This window comes from Passer montanus, unplaced genomic scaffold, assembly GCF_014805655.1.
Source record: "Passer montanus isolate IOZ18808 unplaced genomic scaffold, ASM1480565v1 scaffold2, whole genome shotgun sequence".
NCBI lineage: Eukaryota > Metazoa > Chordata > Aves > Passeriformes > Passeridae > Passer > Passer montanus.
In genome coordinates, this window is record NW_024366591.1 from 26,766,125 (window position 1) to 26,780,191 (window position 14,067).

A 14,067-nucleotide genomic window follows, 5' to 3' on the forward strand; every position below is an offset into this window, starting at 1 on the left:
CAACACAACAAGCAATAGAGGACACATCAGCAACTCATAGATCTGGCCTGTTTTTTGAAAGTGAAAATGGGATAAACACAAACAGGCTGCAAAAAACTATCAGTGGTGTGTACCTAATCAGTGTCTTTTCAAACTGCCATTTTTTTAGAACAAGGCAGAATATTGCATTTTGGGAAACAAATGATGTTTTGAGGTACATCAGTTAGATTGAAGACCTTAGGCAGAACCAAGTCAGTGGGTGACTATTTTTAAGGTGATACATGCCTGAGAGACCTCCTACCAGGCTCTTTGAGGGCAAGTTAATAGTTAACAGCTTGCAGCCAAGCAGGGCTGCAACCTGCTCTTTCATGCAAATAAACCCCACTTTTTATCTACCAGCCACTAATGTCCTCTTTTTTCTTGAAAATACACATTTAGAAAGTGAATTATACTTCATCTGTATGCTGCTAAATATGCCAGAACGGCAGCACAGCATTTCTGCCCTTAACAAAAAAAAAGTCATATTCCCCCCAAACAACACTACTTCAAAGAATATCAAGGTTGATTAACAGTGTAGGGGTTACAAGACTTCTTCCCCCTCTTTTGTCCTTTTTTTTCAGGTGAATGACAACCCCTCCTCACTTAAGTGCCAGAGACCAGCTAATTGAGGCAGGGATGAGTTCCAGGTTCAATATCTGGGAGAAAGGATGACAGGAGTGTGAGCCACCGAGCTGAGGCTGCTGAGGCTTTTGATGACAGGTGAAGTGTCTGTCTGGCTGTGGTGTGATCCCCTTTTTCTGTGCCTCAGTCTTGCCAGCTGTTATTTCGGCATTCAGACACGTAAGACTTTGTCCTCATCCTTATAAACAGAGCTTTCCACACTTTCCACAGAGGGGCTTAGGCAGGTCTGATGAAACAATAACAAACCCTTGCCTCAGTGAGAACTGTCAAATTAGAAGACCAGAACTTGTACAAACTACCTCCTTTCATTCCATATATTTATGGATTAATGATGTCATTGCGTTACCATTTTCACCTTCTAAACCCTATGGAAAGCTAAACCTAGAAACCTCATTTTTGGGGCTCTCCAGGATGAACAGATATGCTGGTGTCATTAAGCATACCATCAATGCAGAGCCAGTTTGCAAGCCTGAAAACCAATGCTGCTTTGCTATTTTCCCCTGCCTATTCCAGATCCCGCTGGAGAAGGTGGAGCAGAAGAGTAGAGAGCAGCCAACAGGCTTGTTATCAGGGGCAGAAAACAACTCTTGAGTCCACAAGTATTCTTCAAAAGCAAACAAATACTACAACAAATCATCCATAAAACGCAGTCAAAAAGGACTTCATTTAATTAGTGATATGTAAAGACTTTTGCATAGAAAAAAGGTTAACAAAGTAATGCATAAAAGACCGACTAGGTACAGTATTTTTAAAACAAATATTTTAAAGTATATTTTGCATAATGTTTAACATTTTCAATGCTTATTGCTTTCTCCACACAGCAGAGAAATCAAGTGCATAATAATACATGCTGTGTTTTGTTTTTCTTTTCTTTTTTTTTACATAAAATCTCTAGTTCTTGACTGGTTGTATTAAAATACTTAGGTTATTTTAAGTCACTGTAATAAAAAAATGAAAGCAAACCATTTTATGCAGCACTAGTTATCTGGGTATTGACAAAATAATTTACTCACATCCCATTAATACATTCATTTTGGTTTGGAATCAAACCCACATTACAATGTTGGCATGTTAATAGCCAATTTAAAAATCGTCCCTACCATAACTTCATTCATACCCAGAGTGATCATTCTCCCAGAAGCTGATAGTGAAAAGAAGAGGGATCTTGCACTGAATTGTCTAAAAGTGTCCAAGTACAGCTAAATAAGTTAAGTTGAACTCTTACAACACTGAATCTCTTGTATTGGCATGAATCAACAGTATCCAAGTGTGCACACTTTCAACAGGTGGCTACTTCTGGGTGCATGACAAATTCACTGTTTGTGCAGATAGGAGCTAGCACCATGTTTAAGCCATAAAAAGGGGTGCCTCAGGGCTCACAGGCAATGCTGAAACATTCATTAATCCCAGCACTGATAGGATAATTGCTTTTGCCAATGCTATGCTAGACGTCACAATTTGGCAAGTCTGTACAAAGAAAGTGAACTAAGCGAGAACTAGGCCTGTCAAACTAAACATTCTTCCTCGGCAATCTTTTGGCTAAAAAAACCTCTTCCCTTCAAGAGCATGATCTGCCCTGGAAAAGTATCCTAGTTCTGGAGCTGAATGCAGAATTTCACCTCTCTCCCATACCATATCCATACCTGTGCAATGGTTATTTGTTTTAGCAGAGCACACACACATATACATATATATTTATTTATTATTTTTTCAATGTCAGGCACTTATGAAACTGGAACTCCTCTTCTAGCCTGGGGAGACCCGGTAGATGCAATCCCTCACCTCTCTGCCAAACGAGGATGCATAGCTGGAGAACTATGAGTTCTAATGCCTACGTATTTCTACGTATGCTGCAGGAAACCTCTACATGCCGATATGGTCACACTGCTATGAAAGCCATTGCTGCTCCCTCAAGGTGCCTCCAGCAAGACAAACGGAGAAGAGGAAGAAGGTGCCTCCCCATGTCCTCTCCGACACCGGCAGTGAGGATAATGCTCGGCGGGCTCGGGGCCCCCCTCAGGCCCTTGGGGTGAGGGCTGAGCAGGGAGGGCACGGCGCGTCCCGGAGGCCGGGGCCGGGGATGGTGGGCCCGTGGGTGGGAGCACATGCACGTGTGCCGACAGGGAGAGGAGGGAGCTGCAGTGGGAAGAGGTGTGTGTGCCCGGGGCGGGGAATTAGAAGGCTCCAACTTCAGTCCCCCAGGGTCGGTAGGGTTTCGTGCCGCCGCCGGTGCCAGCCTGCTGAGGGCTGGCAGTGGCTGACACGGCCAGCGGAGGGGTGATGGCGGTGGCCGCAGCGACGGCGGCGGCGGCCGCGCTGGGGGGGAGCATGGGGAAGGTGCCGGTGAAGGACAGGGGGAAGCTCTGGGCTGCAGCTGTGGCTGCTGCTGCCGCGGCGTGAACAGTGGCCGACAGGGACAAGAGGGAGGTAGAGAGAGGAGGGACGCAGGGAGCGATGCTGCCAGCGGAGGGGACTCTGAGGGCGGCATCGGCGTGGGCGAAGGTGGCCGTGAGCAGGGCGGAGCCGTGAGGGGGCACGTCCGAGGAGAGTCTGCATGGGGCAGCATCGGAGCCGTGCAGTCCGTTCGGCTGCAGCAGAGCGGCCGGGAGGTGGTGGAAGGCGGCTGCCCAGTGGTGAGGGTGCAAGGGGTGGTGGTGGTGGTGGTGGACCATGGAGGAGGTCATGGCAGCAGCTTCCCTCTGAGAGGCGCAGGTGCTCAGGTGAGACACGAGTCTAACGCGCAGGGGGTCGGACGTGTCGAGACCTTCCACCGAAGTCAGGTACCTCGCCACTTCTGTCAAGCACTCCCGGAAGCCGATGCTCATGAAATCCATGGCCAGGGAATGAGCGTCAAAGTAACCTGCAAGGGGAGGGCAAAATACGTGTTGAGTGTGGAGCTGGCCAACCCAGTCCTGGCTCAGCCATCGCCATTTCCCATCTGCCATTTATGGGTTAAGATGTGCAACAGAAGTTTGCTCTCTGGTCTGTAAATCATCTCTGTGACCATCCCTGTAATGTAATAGGCTGCAGTTGTTTATGCAGACAATGTACAAATGAAAAGAAATAAGTCCATAAGACACTTAAAAAAACCCCATGATTCCTCTCCTGGAATTCCTCAGCAAGCTGCGCAGTTGTTTATGCAGACAATGTACAAATGAAAAGAAATAAGTCCATAAGACACTTTAAAAAAAACATGATTCCTCTCCTGAAATTCCTCAGCAAGCTGTTGCAGTGCAGTGTTGATCCTGTATGTGTGAATGAGATGCTTATCCACATAAAGAAACAGGCTGGAGATCAGAGAGCTTGCATGTACCACCCTGCCTTTTCTTCCCTCCATTGGCATTCATCCTAATGCTTTCAAACTATTTCTTGACATTGTGAGATAGTTGTTGTAGCTGCTGCCGGGGTCCCATCTACTTCACAGAGTCATTAAGACAATATGACATACGGTGTTGCTTAACTACAAACAAAAAACATCTTGTGATGACTCTGCACACACACAATAAAAAGCTTTACTGAGAAAACGTTTTATGTAATGCCATTGCTAATTTGGAGATGGAAGACTGACAGTCATATGGCCCATGAGGTATTTCAACAAACAGCAACTGGAGCTCCATAGGCTTGGGACAAAAAAGCATTTGAAAAAAAAGTTTTATTAAATGCACATGAAAAGATACTCCCTTTCTAAAAGGGTTGAGCATAAAATCTTGTGTTTAACTTGCAGCGCTTCAACCACAAAAAACCTATTCCACTTTTTGGAATTTTCCTATTTTAGTTTAAATGTTGTCTCCTTGGGGGATAATATCCTATCCACTCCAAAGTTGGCATGGTGTCTCTCCTCTCACTTTCAATGAAAATTTTTAGGCATGCATGACTGTGATGAGTGTCAGTATATAAAGATCAAGTGCCTTTCTTATGGTGGAATGTGGCAGCAATGCCTTGTACTCTGTCATGAAATAATCTTGGCCTTTCTGAAAAATGCTAGCACTTTAGATGGCTTTTTTCATTTTAATCAATTTTCAGGATAGAAAGAAGTGTTTCTGCCGCTGCATGCCCACATTATAGAATTAACTCAGGCACATTTATCCACTTTGCTCCAAATCCCCCGCTCACTATACACTCCATCTTGCCAAATCACGATGGTGCTTTTGCTGCAGGCCCACTTGCTCATCTGAACCTGAGGGAAACGCTGGCTCAGCCAGCAGACCAACAAGCGTGAGGAGTTGAGGACTCCTGTCTGCAAGTGCTGACTCCCCACAGCTTTCTTTCTGCCAGGTCCACTGCCACCAAAGGTTTGAGTGAACTCCCGAGAAACAAAGGCCAGGCGTGCCAGCAGCAGTGAGATAGCAGGGCACCTTCTCGGGTGCCAGTCAGCCTGGCGTAGGGACTGCTGCTGTGCCGGAGGCTCCAGGACCTCCAGCAGCTTCAGAGGGGCTGACGCACAGCCAGAACCACTTCCCAGCCCTGGCCACGAGTCAGCCAGCCTGGGAGTCCTGAGAGCACTCGGCTCAAGCCAGGGCTTCCCGGCCTCCCTCCCTCCCTCCAGACTGGAAGAGATGTGGGGGATGTGGTTGTCACCAGCTTCCCCTGAGTCTGAGCTGCTGGCTCTGTGACAAGCCATCCCAAAGCCCTGGTGATCCTGGCTCCCTTTCAGTCTCCTATGGTGGCTGAGACATGAAAACAGAGGCTAGATGAGATCTGGGACTCCCAGGCTCCATTATATTTTGATGGTTATCTTTTCTCAGTTTCCCCTTCACCAGCTTCCCCCTTCTGAGAGAGACTTAAAAACATTGTTTCTTATTTCTTTCCCAACCCACAAACATCCTCCACCATGTGCACATGCCAGTGTTTTGTAATGAACAGGAACTCTTGGTTTTACCTCATTTGTCCTGGTAACCCACCTGCGCTGCACACAGGTCACTTAAGCTACACGAACCCATGCACTGACCCAGGTGGCACTCACTCAAGATAAATTTGTAGCAAAGCTGCAATAAAACCACACTGAGTTCTCTGCAAGCAACTCACTGTTGACGAATCACTCCTCCCCTGTGCTTGCTTGCACCATCAGCAAAAAGCCCTGGCTTTAGGCCAAAATAATAACTCAATGTGAACATGAGACCACTGTCCACACCTGCGTCAGGGCAGCGGAAACGCGGAGTCTGCACAGGACCTGGGAGGCATCTGCCTGCGTGCCTGCCCAGGCAACTCTGAGAAGGGGAAGAAGCCGTGTTGGGCTTTTTTCCCGCAGTGCCCACCTTGGGATCAGTGTGCTGAGTGGTGGCCAACCCCATCCTGGCTTGCCAAGTCCCACCCATTCTCCCATCATTCCCCCATCATGTCCTCCTTTCTGTGTGAGGAAGAGGACAGTCCTCAGTGCAGGGGAGCATATGGGTATCAGGACCCATTTCTCCTTTCTGCAGAAAGAAGTGATGGTCCCTGGTAAAAATGATGAAATTCATTTTTTTGCTGATACGAAAAAAACCCTCTGGCACACAAGATGAATTACAAAGAGGGAAATAAATGCAAATAAAACAAATATCTACTTTAAAAATACTCTAAGAAAATATATTTAAAACTGTTAGTTAGATTGCAAAGTAAAACATTAAGCAAGCAGGAAATGCAGGCTTAAACTTTGCCCACTACTCATTCTCAAACCTCTTTTTCTTACAGTTTCTTAACCTGTGCAGTGAGATTACTCTTATCTCTAGAACAGAAGGAGCAGATAAAGTTGTAGTATTTGTGAAGCGATCAGGTACTATTGTGATGGGCCACCCACGGTGGATCATGGTGTGAAAGGCAGTTGCAGAAATAAGCCTGCATTGCCTCCCCCCACACCACAACACTTCATCCTTTCCCGCACTGCAAGAGCTATGCCGGTGTCAGCTGGGGCAGGAGAGACATGGCAGCAGAGACCAACCAAGGAAGAGAACAGACTGCAAGACCTGGGACTGCTAACAACATCCAGTTTGTCCAACTGGAGCCAGAGGCTGGGCTTCACCAACATATCTCTCGGTCCCACAGCTCCCATCCCAAGCATTTCATCCCCTGCCCCACTTGGCCACCTGATCTGACCCATTTATAAAAAAATCCCTTGCATACTTTTTTTGGGTGGGGAAGCCGGGTCAGGAAGCTTCCTGATGAATGAGGTCTCCATTTGGGTTCACCTCCTGGCCATCCCGCTGCCGGTGCAAACATCGGAGGGGTGGGAGCTGCTGCAGCTCCTCAGAGGAACAATGTGCAGTGTGACGTGGGGGTCAGGCTGGGATAGCTGAGCCATACCTCGCATGGGGAGGATGAAGAGACACAGCCACCATTTCCCTGAGCAGCCAAGCACTGTGTTCTCCGTGCTGAGGGAGACAGAGCTTGTGGGACACCAGCACACAGCCACACACTCAAAGAAGGCACGGTCACTCAGACACACAGAGGTCTGAGTCACCTGAATACAGACTGCACAACCACGATCAATTCTGGTGTTTCAAGAGCATGTCTTTAGCAACTACAGTGCTTTCTCAAGGACTTTTTACATATATATGTTAACCTTCTTTTTAAATTTTGTACATTTTCTGAGGAATCAAGAGACATGTCTGCTACCTGACAGGGAATAAAATTCCTTTCATCTCTTATCAAATAAGTTACCCATAAATTTTAAGCTTAAATGGACTCCTAGAAAAAACTCCTTAACACCTAGAAAAAAGGTATGTCAGCTTTTGTGTTAATTTTCACAAATAACAAATAACAAAAAACCAGCCTTTAACTTTCTTTCCTATAGTCATCTGCTGTTAGGCATGCACTGATTCTAAGCTAAGTTTTTTAATTGCTGCAAGGTAGGGAGAGGAGCATAATTCAGATATGCACTAAAAACTTTGGTCAAAAAAAAGTAAGAGAGAGAAAGCAGCAGTTTCTTTTCTAGCCTTTACCTCTATGGCATAGTGGGTGAGTGAAGAATCAGCTGGTTTCCATTACAACAATTCAAAGTATGATCACGGTTGATGGCATGGGACGTGGGACCATGCTTATGGAATGCCAGCAAGTTTTTCGCTCCAAATAAGTTCCAAAATCATGACTACACAGAACACCTCGTGGGTGGCTGAAACCATTTGGCCTCCAGCCTTGGGACTGTCAGCTTGCACAAGCGAGGTACGCTCGACTCCTGGCACTCAGCTGATCTAATGGGTCAGCGAGTGCAACCACTGCGTCACTCCAGCACCCATTAACAGGGAGCTCTGCCGGCCTCTGACACACAAATATAGCATAGAAATGTGAGTGCAGAGAGCATTGCCTGCCCATTTGCTTTATCAGATACCTAGAGCTGCACAGAGCAAGACTGAGTTTTGTTCTGGTGAATGAGATGGTCCAACCTAGAACTGAAAAGTCTTTCCAGAACAAAGAAAATATTTAAACATAAATTAAAATTCTTCTCTGTTCACTTCCTTTGGTATAGCAGCTCAATAATGAGGTTTAGCATCAGGTTTTTTGCTACACAATTGTTGCCACAAACCTCCTGTTTATGTTTGGTGTTTGTGTATTTGTTTTGTCTCCCTGTGCAGATTTCAGTGCTCTTTGGAAACCCCAAACAAATCTCTGACTGGGCTGCCTGTGAATGAAGCCTTTACTCCCACAGTGTTATGAAAGCAAACACAAGCCCAGGGTCAAGTGCTTCTTTTGTCCCAGTAGCTCTTTCCCACGAGTTCAATCCTGCCATTAGCATTGATTTCCACTCCTTTAATCTGGAAACGCCTATCACAGCTCCTCAAAGCACTTTTTTGATGAGATTTCCCCAAATATTAGAAAAAAAAAAGTTAGCTCCTTACCTTTCCCTCCTGTTGCCTGCAGCATCTTCAGATGATCCACTGTCATTTGCAGTATTTCCGCTTTTTCTAATTTGGCAGATCCCTTTGAGATAAGAGACACATATAAACAAAGGCTTACGAGTACTAGAAACTTTAATTTGATATACTTTCCACTGAGCTCAGCTGTATGGTTTCAATTTCCCCTATCATTAGGACATTCTCTGCTTAATTCTTTCGTGAGCATCTGCTTCCCAGACTCAGTCTAAGGACTAATACCATCTCCCTAATTTCCCTTTATTAGGGCTATACCTCAGCATAGCTCTGGCCTTGGAGGTAATGTAGAGATGACATCTTCAAGAAATGAGAGAATTACATAATTTTCTGGACTTCCTTTTTAACAACAAACACAAGTGGAGAGCTGGCAGGAGGGATCTGTGTGGCCACAGCTTAGGACCCTGCTGCAGCGTTACTTTTTGTGCTATTACCGGTAGGTGTCCCTGCGGACACACACCCAGCACTGTCCCTCTCTTCGTGGCCTGTTAATTTGCAATGTGTCATTTGCTTGTTGAATATTCCGTTCTCATTTTTTGACTGAAAAAACTGCCACACAGTCCACAGTATTTTAAGTTAGTGAGAGGCCTACTTTGCAAAGACTAAGTACTGTGAAAGAGTGTAGCTCCTCTGCCAATAAAAATCTTGTCTGACACTAAGAGTGGCTCACAGAGCTACAAGAGATACTGGAAAAGTACAAAATAGAACTCAAAAGATACTATTAGTATATCAATGTATAAATAAAACTATTTTGTTTGGTAGCACTCCCTTGGATGTCTGAAATGCACCCAGACAACACAAATGTTATTCCAGTGCAAGAGATCGTCCCTTGGCATCAGTTAAAATCAGGGCCGTGCAAGCTGCAGCCACCAGTGGATCACATCCTGCGAGCCAATTTTTTTCTCTTAGTTATCATCAGGGCCACCTCACTGTCTCGGCCAGCTTCACCCAGGTTGCCCATTTCTGAGCTGGGCAAAGCTTACCCGGTGCTGTGCAGCCGTGCTTCAGAGCGCTCATCTCTGCCACACTCGGGAGTAGCACGGGGCTTGGGGAGGGAGGGAGAGAGGCGGAAGCGAAACTAAACCTCCAACTTGGAATCTCCAGTGAGCTGAATGTCAAGGAGCTGGGCAAGGACTGATGACTTTGTCCTTGGCATATTGCAGGAAAATGGTGGGACTTTCTGATTCAAATACAGCACATGCTCATTTTTATGGCAGTGTACTTTTTTCAACCTCATTACTGCTTTCAAAGCACCAACATTGATGTGCGTGTGAATTTTTGGTCAGAATTCCCCGTTTTACATGCAGCTACATCCTGTAGCTTTCTCAGACTTCATCTTTTCCATAGACACAGTACAAGCCGTCTCAGTGAGAGTGACTAATAGCTAAAAACTGCATGGTGCTGGGTAATTTCCAAAGGCTCTGTAGGACTTGTTTTATAATGTTTGTGGTTTTCAAGAAATAAACAATAAAATGGGACAAACAACTGTTGTCTCTTGCCCCTGTTTATCTAGCTGAAAATATTCCTGTCACAGTTTTGCCAGAACCAGAAAGGGCACAGTGACAACTACCAGTTACTAAAAATCATACTGCAGGTGACACAAGTGATGCTCTCAACCAATATTCAAATTTATTTTTTTCAGCCGGCTTTTGCTCAGGCCAGGGATGAAACAGGCCTAGGACGGTGCGGTGTTTGCCACGTAGTTACCACTTATATTCAACACCTTCCAATCTTGCTCTCAGATTTTACTTTCTGGGTTTTTTTATTTTACTATTACAAGGAAGTCAGGTTATTTATTTTCAGATGTTTCATTTTTGTTGAAACATAGTGTCAGTTGCACGTATCCATAGATTGCTAGACACTTCTAGCAAAACAGGAACAAGGCTGACTATTGAATCAAAGCCCAAAAAATAAAATTCAAGATATGGAAAAAAATAATTTGAATGGAAAAACCAAAATGACTTTTTTCCCCCGCCCCGAAACATTGTATTCTAAGGTCTTGGTCTGTAATTTCATGACCAAGGAGCTGAGCCAAAGTTAACTGGATGCTTTCAGGCTTCCTACTAAATACTTTCTCACTGAAAGTCTGAATATATCACTGACTTCATCAGCTGACAAACACGGGCCTAATCCACCTCCTAATTCACTGGTTCTAAAGAGTAATCTTAAAACATGAATAATCCAGACTGTCTGCTCCCTTTTCAGGAAACTGGACTGATTAGCTTGCAATGAAAGTATAGATTTGGAAAAAAAAGGTCCGTTAAAGTAGCGGCAAAGTAAATGATATTTAAAGATTTAGACAGAAGGCTAATTTACATACAGGTTTGGGGAATTGTGTTGGGTTTGTGTATTTTTATTTTTAATTTAATATGGAGTAAAGCACATTTTTAACAAAACCACTACTGGAATTCATCGAAAGAACAGAGGCAACAAGAACACAGTTACCCTTAAGGGAAAAACAAGCCAAAGAATGGAAATGTTTTTCAGCCTTATAATGAATTATGTTTCTAATAGTTTTGCCACAACAAAGCATTTTATTGAAATGCCTGCTTTGTGCCAGATCAGGACACATACAGTATTATTTTAATGAGATTTACAAGAGAACTAACATTGCCAGATGAGATACAGAATTTATATTAAAAAAAATGCTTACTTGTTTTTCAAAAGCAGTTGGCACAAGCCGCCTCAGCTCTGATAAACTGTTGTTTATACGATCACGGCGCCTTTTCTCTATAATCTATTCCCAAAAAAACAAAACACATTAAGTTCATAAAAATGAAGGGCAAAATCACAGCACACATGCAAATTGTCAGATGCAAAAATAATTAAATGAAACATACCCCTCTTCTTTTCTTTCTGGCCATGATCTGAGATGTTGTTGTTGGGGAATTTGATCGAATGACAGAACTATTGCTTTGCCTGCGAAACAATAAAAGTATGTCAGGTGTTGCACAACTTGACACCACTCTTTGAAGACACCTTAGGTCACCACATTACGTATGCACAGTCCCTCTAATGCCATTTTCAATGCTTTTAAGATATGCCTTGCATTGCACAGTGTTTTTGAAGACAGCAACGCATTTCAGTTTTGACTGCCCCAGCATACATTTTGAATTGACATTTTCAATTTTCCAACACTCTGTACAAAATAGGGTCCTTTTCTGCAGACAGTTCACTACCCAGCACAGATTTCATTTTCTTTGCATATCAAGTCCTGCCTACCAAGTACAGGCTGAAGAACCAGGCCCAAATCCACATGAACCATCTCTTATATGGCAACAGCAGCGGTGAGTGGACATACTCGATGACACAACCTCTGCCAGGCCTGCTGAGTTTTGACATTGCTGCCCATTGCTACACAGTCAGTAGATGGTCAAGTACGATGCCAGGTGCCCAGCCTGGCTCTGTTGCATTATCCAGGAGAAAATTCAAAACCTGCTTTTAAAACGATACTACTCAGAAGTACAAAGTTGTTCTTATTTCATCATGAGCGCGCGCGCAAAAAAAAAAAAAATCATCAGTATCTTTTAATACTCATTTAGCCACTGATGAGGACAAGATAGGGCTCTGGTGCGTGAACCTCTAAATTGGCAGGAGGAGCCCTGAAGTCCCTCAGCGTCCCCGCAGCGCGACCCTCCCTGGGCAAACACCACTGCTCGCCCTCGGCTCGCACGGCGGGTTTGCTGAACTTCAGCTGCTGAGGATCCCTGCTCCCTTTCCACGGCTCATTTCCCACTGGCGCCGGTTCCCTTAGGTTGTTCGGCCTGATCAGGAGCGATTTTGGAAAAGGTCTGATTGCAAATGGCAAATTAAGCGGAGCTAATGAACCGCAGCCCGGTGGCTCACAAAGCTACCGGAGCGCTCCGCGTAATTTCGAGGCTCGGGCAGTCCGAGCGCGGGGCTAATTTTTGGTGGGCTACGAGCGAGCTGCCAGCTGACCTGGAGGGGCACATAACACTCTGACCTCGGCAGGCCGCCCACCCCCATCCCAAGGGGGTGTCCGGGTTCCCCCTCGCCCTGCCCCAGCTCGGGGCGCACCCCGGCCCGTGCCCCCGACGGAGACGGCGGCCCCGGGGGTGCCCCACTTACCCCGAGTAGTTGTTCTCGCTACCCACGTCTATAGTCTCGTCCATATCGCTGTCTGAGGTAGTTTCCTCGCAAGGTCGCTTCATGGTGTGCACGGCGCGGGGGCAAAGATAAATAAATCCGGGGGGGGCTGCGGCCACGGCACAGCTCGGCACAGCACGACTCCACACCGCCAGCAGAGTAAACCCTCTCTGAGGCGCTTTCCCACGCCGCGGCACAGCCTCAAGCCCGACGGCCCGCCCCCGGCAAGGCCCGCCCTGCCGAGGGTGACGGGCGGGGGCCGCCCACCGCCGGGGCGCGGAGGCGTGCGGAGGAGCGGGCGGCAGCCCGGCGGGGGCCGTGCCGCCCTGGGCTCACGGCAGGCGGGGAGCGGAGCCGGCACGGGGCCGGGGAGGGAGGGGTGCGGGGTTCCGAGCATCCTCTGAGCTCGCCCTGCGGGGAGAAGGAGCAGTACTGGATTGCCAGCCCTCCGATGCTGCCGGAAGAAGAGGGGTGGCCGGTGTCGCCCCGCTGTCCATCTGTCACCGGGCATTTGGGACGATCTCGCTCCCCTCCGCCCGTAACACACGAGCCGGATCAGCCCCCTGCCCAGTGCTCCAGAGCCCCGGGCGGTGGCAGCAGCCCCGGTCTCCTTTCTTGCGGTGCCGCGAGTTGTGTTATCGGGCACACCAGAGTGCGTTGGAGAGTTGTGTCAGTCCCGGGAAATGTATAAACCCCTCCCGTCCCCGGCCGCCCCGTCCCGCTGGGTTCCACGGGCGCGCCGAGGGCTAGCGGGCGCTTGCAGGGCCGGGAGCCAAGCGCAGCGATAATCCCTGCTGGGAACGACTTGGGAGGAAGTTTAGCGTCTCGCTTACCGGAGGATCTGTAGCAGGCGGCTTTTATTTTGCCTTTGTTTGGGATTTCCCCACCCCGTTTGTTTGTGTTTTCAAATTCCGGGTTCCTGACAAAATACATTCGGAGCGGTATGTTCTCCGCAGAAATTTAATCTTTCAACTGTGGTGACTGCCCCGTTCCCCGCTCCATTCATCTCCTTTGCCACCTTCCCAGGAACGTTTTTCTCCCGTCCCTGCTGTCGGACGCTGGCCGAGAGGGGCCGGGACAGGGCGGGGAGGGTTCGGCACCAGCTTGGGCACCTCCGCCTTATCCTGGCTCTCGGCGGCGCACGGAGCCGCGGTCGCTCAGCACTCCGGAGGACTTGAAGGCTAGCGGCGAGGGGGCTGCCCTTGCTGCGACTCGGTGCCTTGTCGGGACAGGGGCAGCCCCCTCGCCGCCCCGCCTGGCCGCCCGGGGCTGCGGCTGCCCGAGCCCCGCTCCGGCGAGCAGCACCTGCCGGAGAGCGACGCGGGAAGCAGCTGCCGGCGTCGCCGCAAAGCGACACAGCGGCCAGGTCTCCCGTCCAGCGCGGCGTGGCCCGCGACCCTCACCGTGGCCGCACTGCTCTCGCCTCTCCGGGTTTCCAGGCGGCGACAGCACGGTGCTG

General features: G+C 47.7%; 1 protein-coding gene across 1 annotated transcript; it reads right to left on the reverse strand.

Moving 5' to 3' along the window:
• Positions 1 to 1,300: 1,300 nt before the first annotated feature.
• HEY2 (hes related family bHLH transcription factor with YRPW motif 2) lies at positions 1,301 to 12,829 on the reverse strand. The gene is made up of 5 exons (XM_039707755.1): positions 12,591 to 12,829; positions 11,342 to 11,420; positions 11,155 to 11,238; positions 8,472 to 8,553; positions 1,301 to 3,520 (listed from the first exon to the last, which is right to left on the reverse strand). Exons 1-5 carry the CDS (start codon positions 12,671 to 12,673, stop codon positions 2,835 to 2,837), a joined length of 1,014 nt encoding a protein of 337 aa, XP_039563689.1. The 5' UTR covers positions 12,674 to 12,829; the 3' UTR covers positions 1,301 to 2,834.
• Between the last annotated feature and the right edge of the window lie 1,238 nt (positions 12,830 to 14,067).

Excerpts from the sequence above, each read along its gene's own strand:
- HEY2 (XM_039707755.1), bottom strand. The coding sequence starts at position 12,673 with ATGAAGCGACCTTGCGAGGAAACTACCTCAGACAGCGATATGGACGAG. Across the intron at positions 11,239-11,341 it reads CCAGAAAGAAAAGAAGAGGG|ATTATAGAGAAAAGGCGCCG; the intron begins GTATGTTTCATT and ends TTTTGGGAATAG. Across the intron at positions 3,521-8,471 it reads GCAGGCAACAGGAGGGAAAG|GTTACTTTGACGCTCATTCC; the intron begins GTAAGGAGCTAA and ends CTCCCCTTGCAG.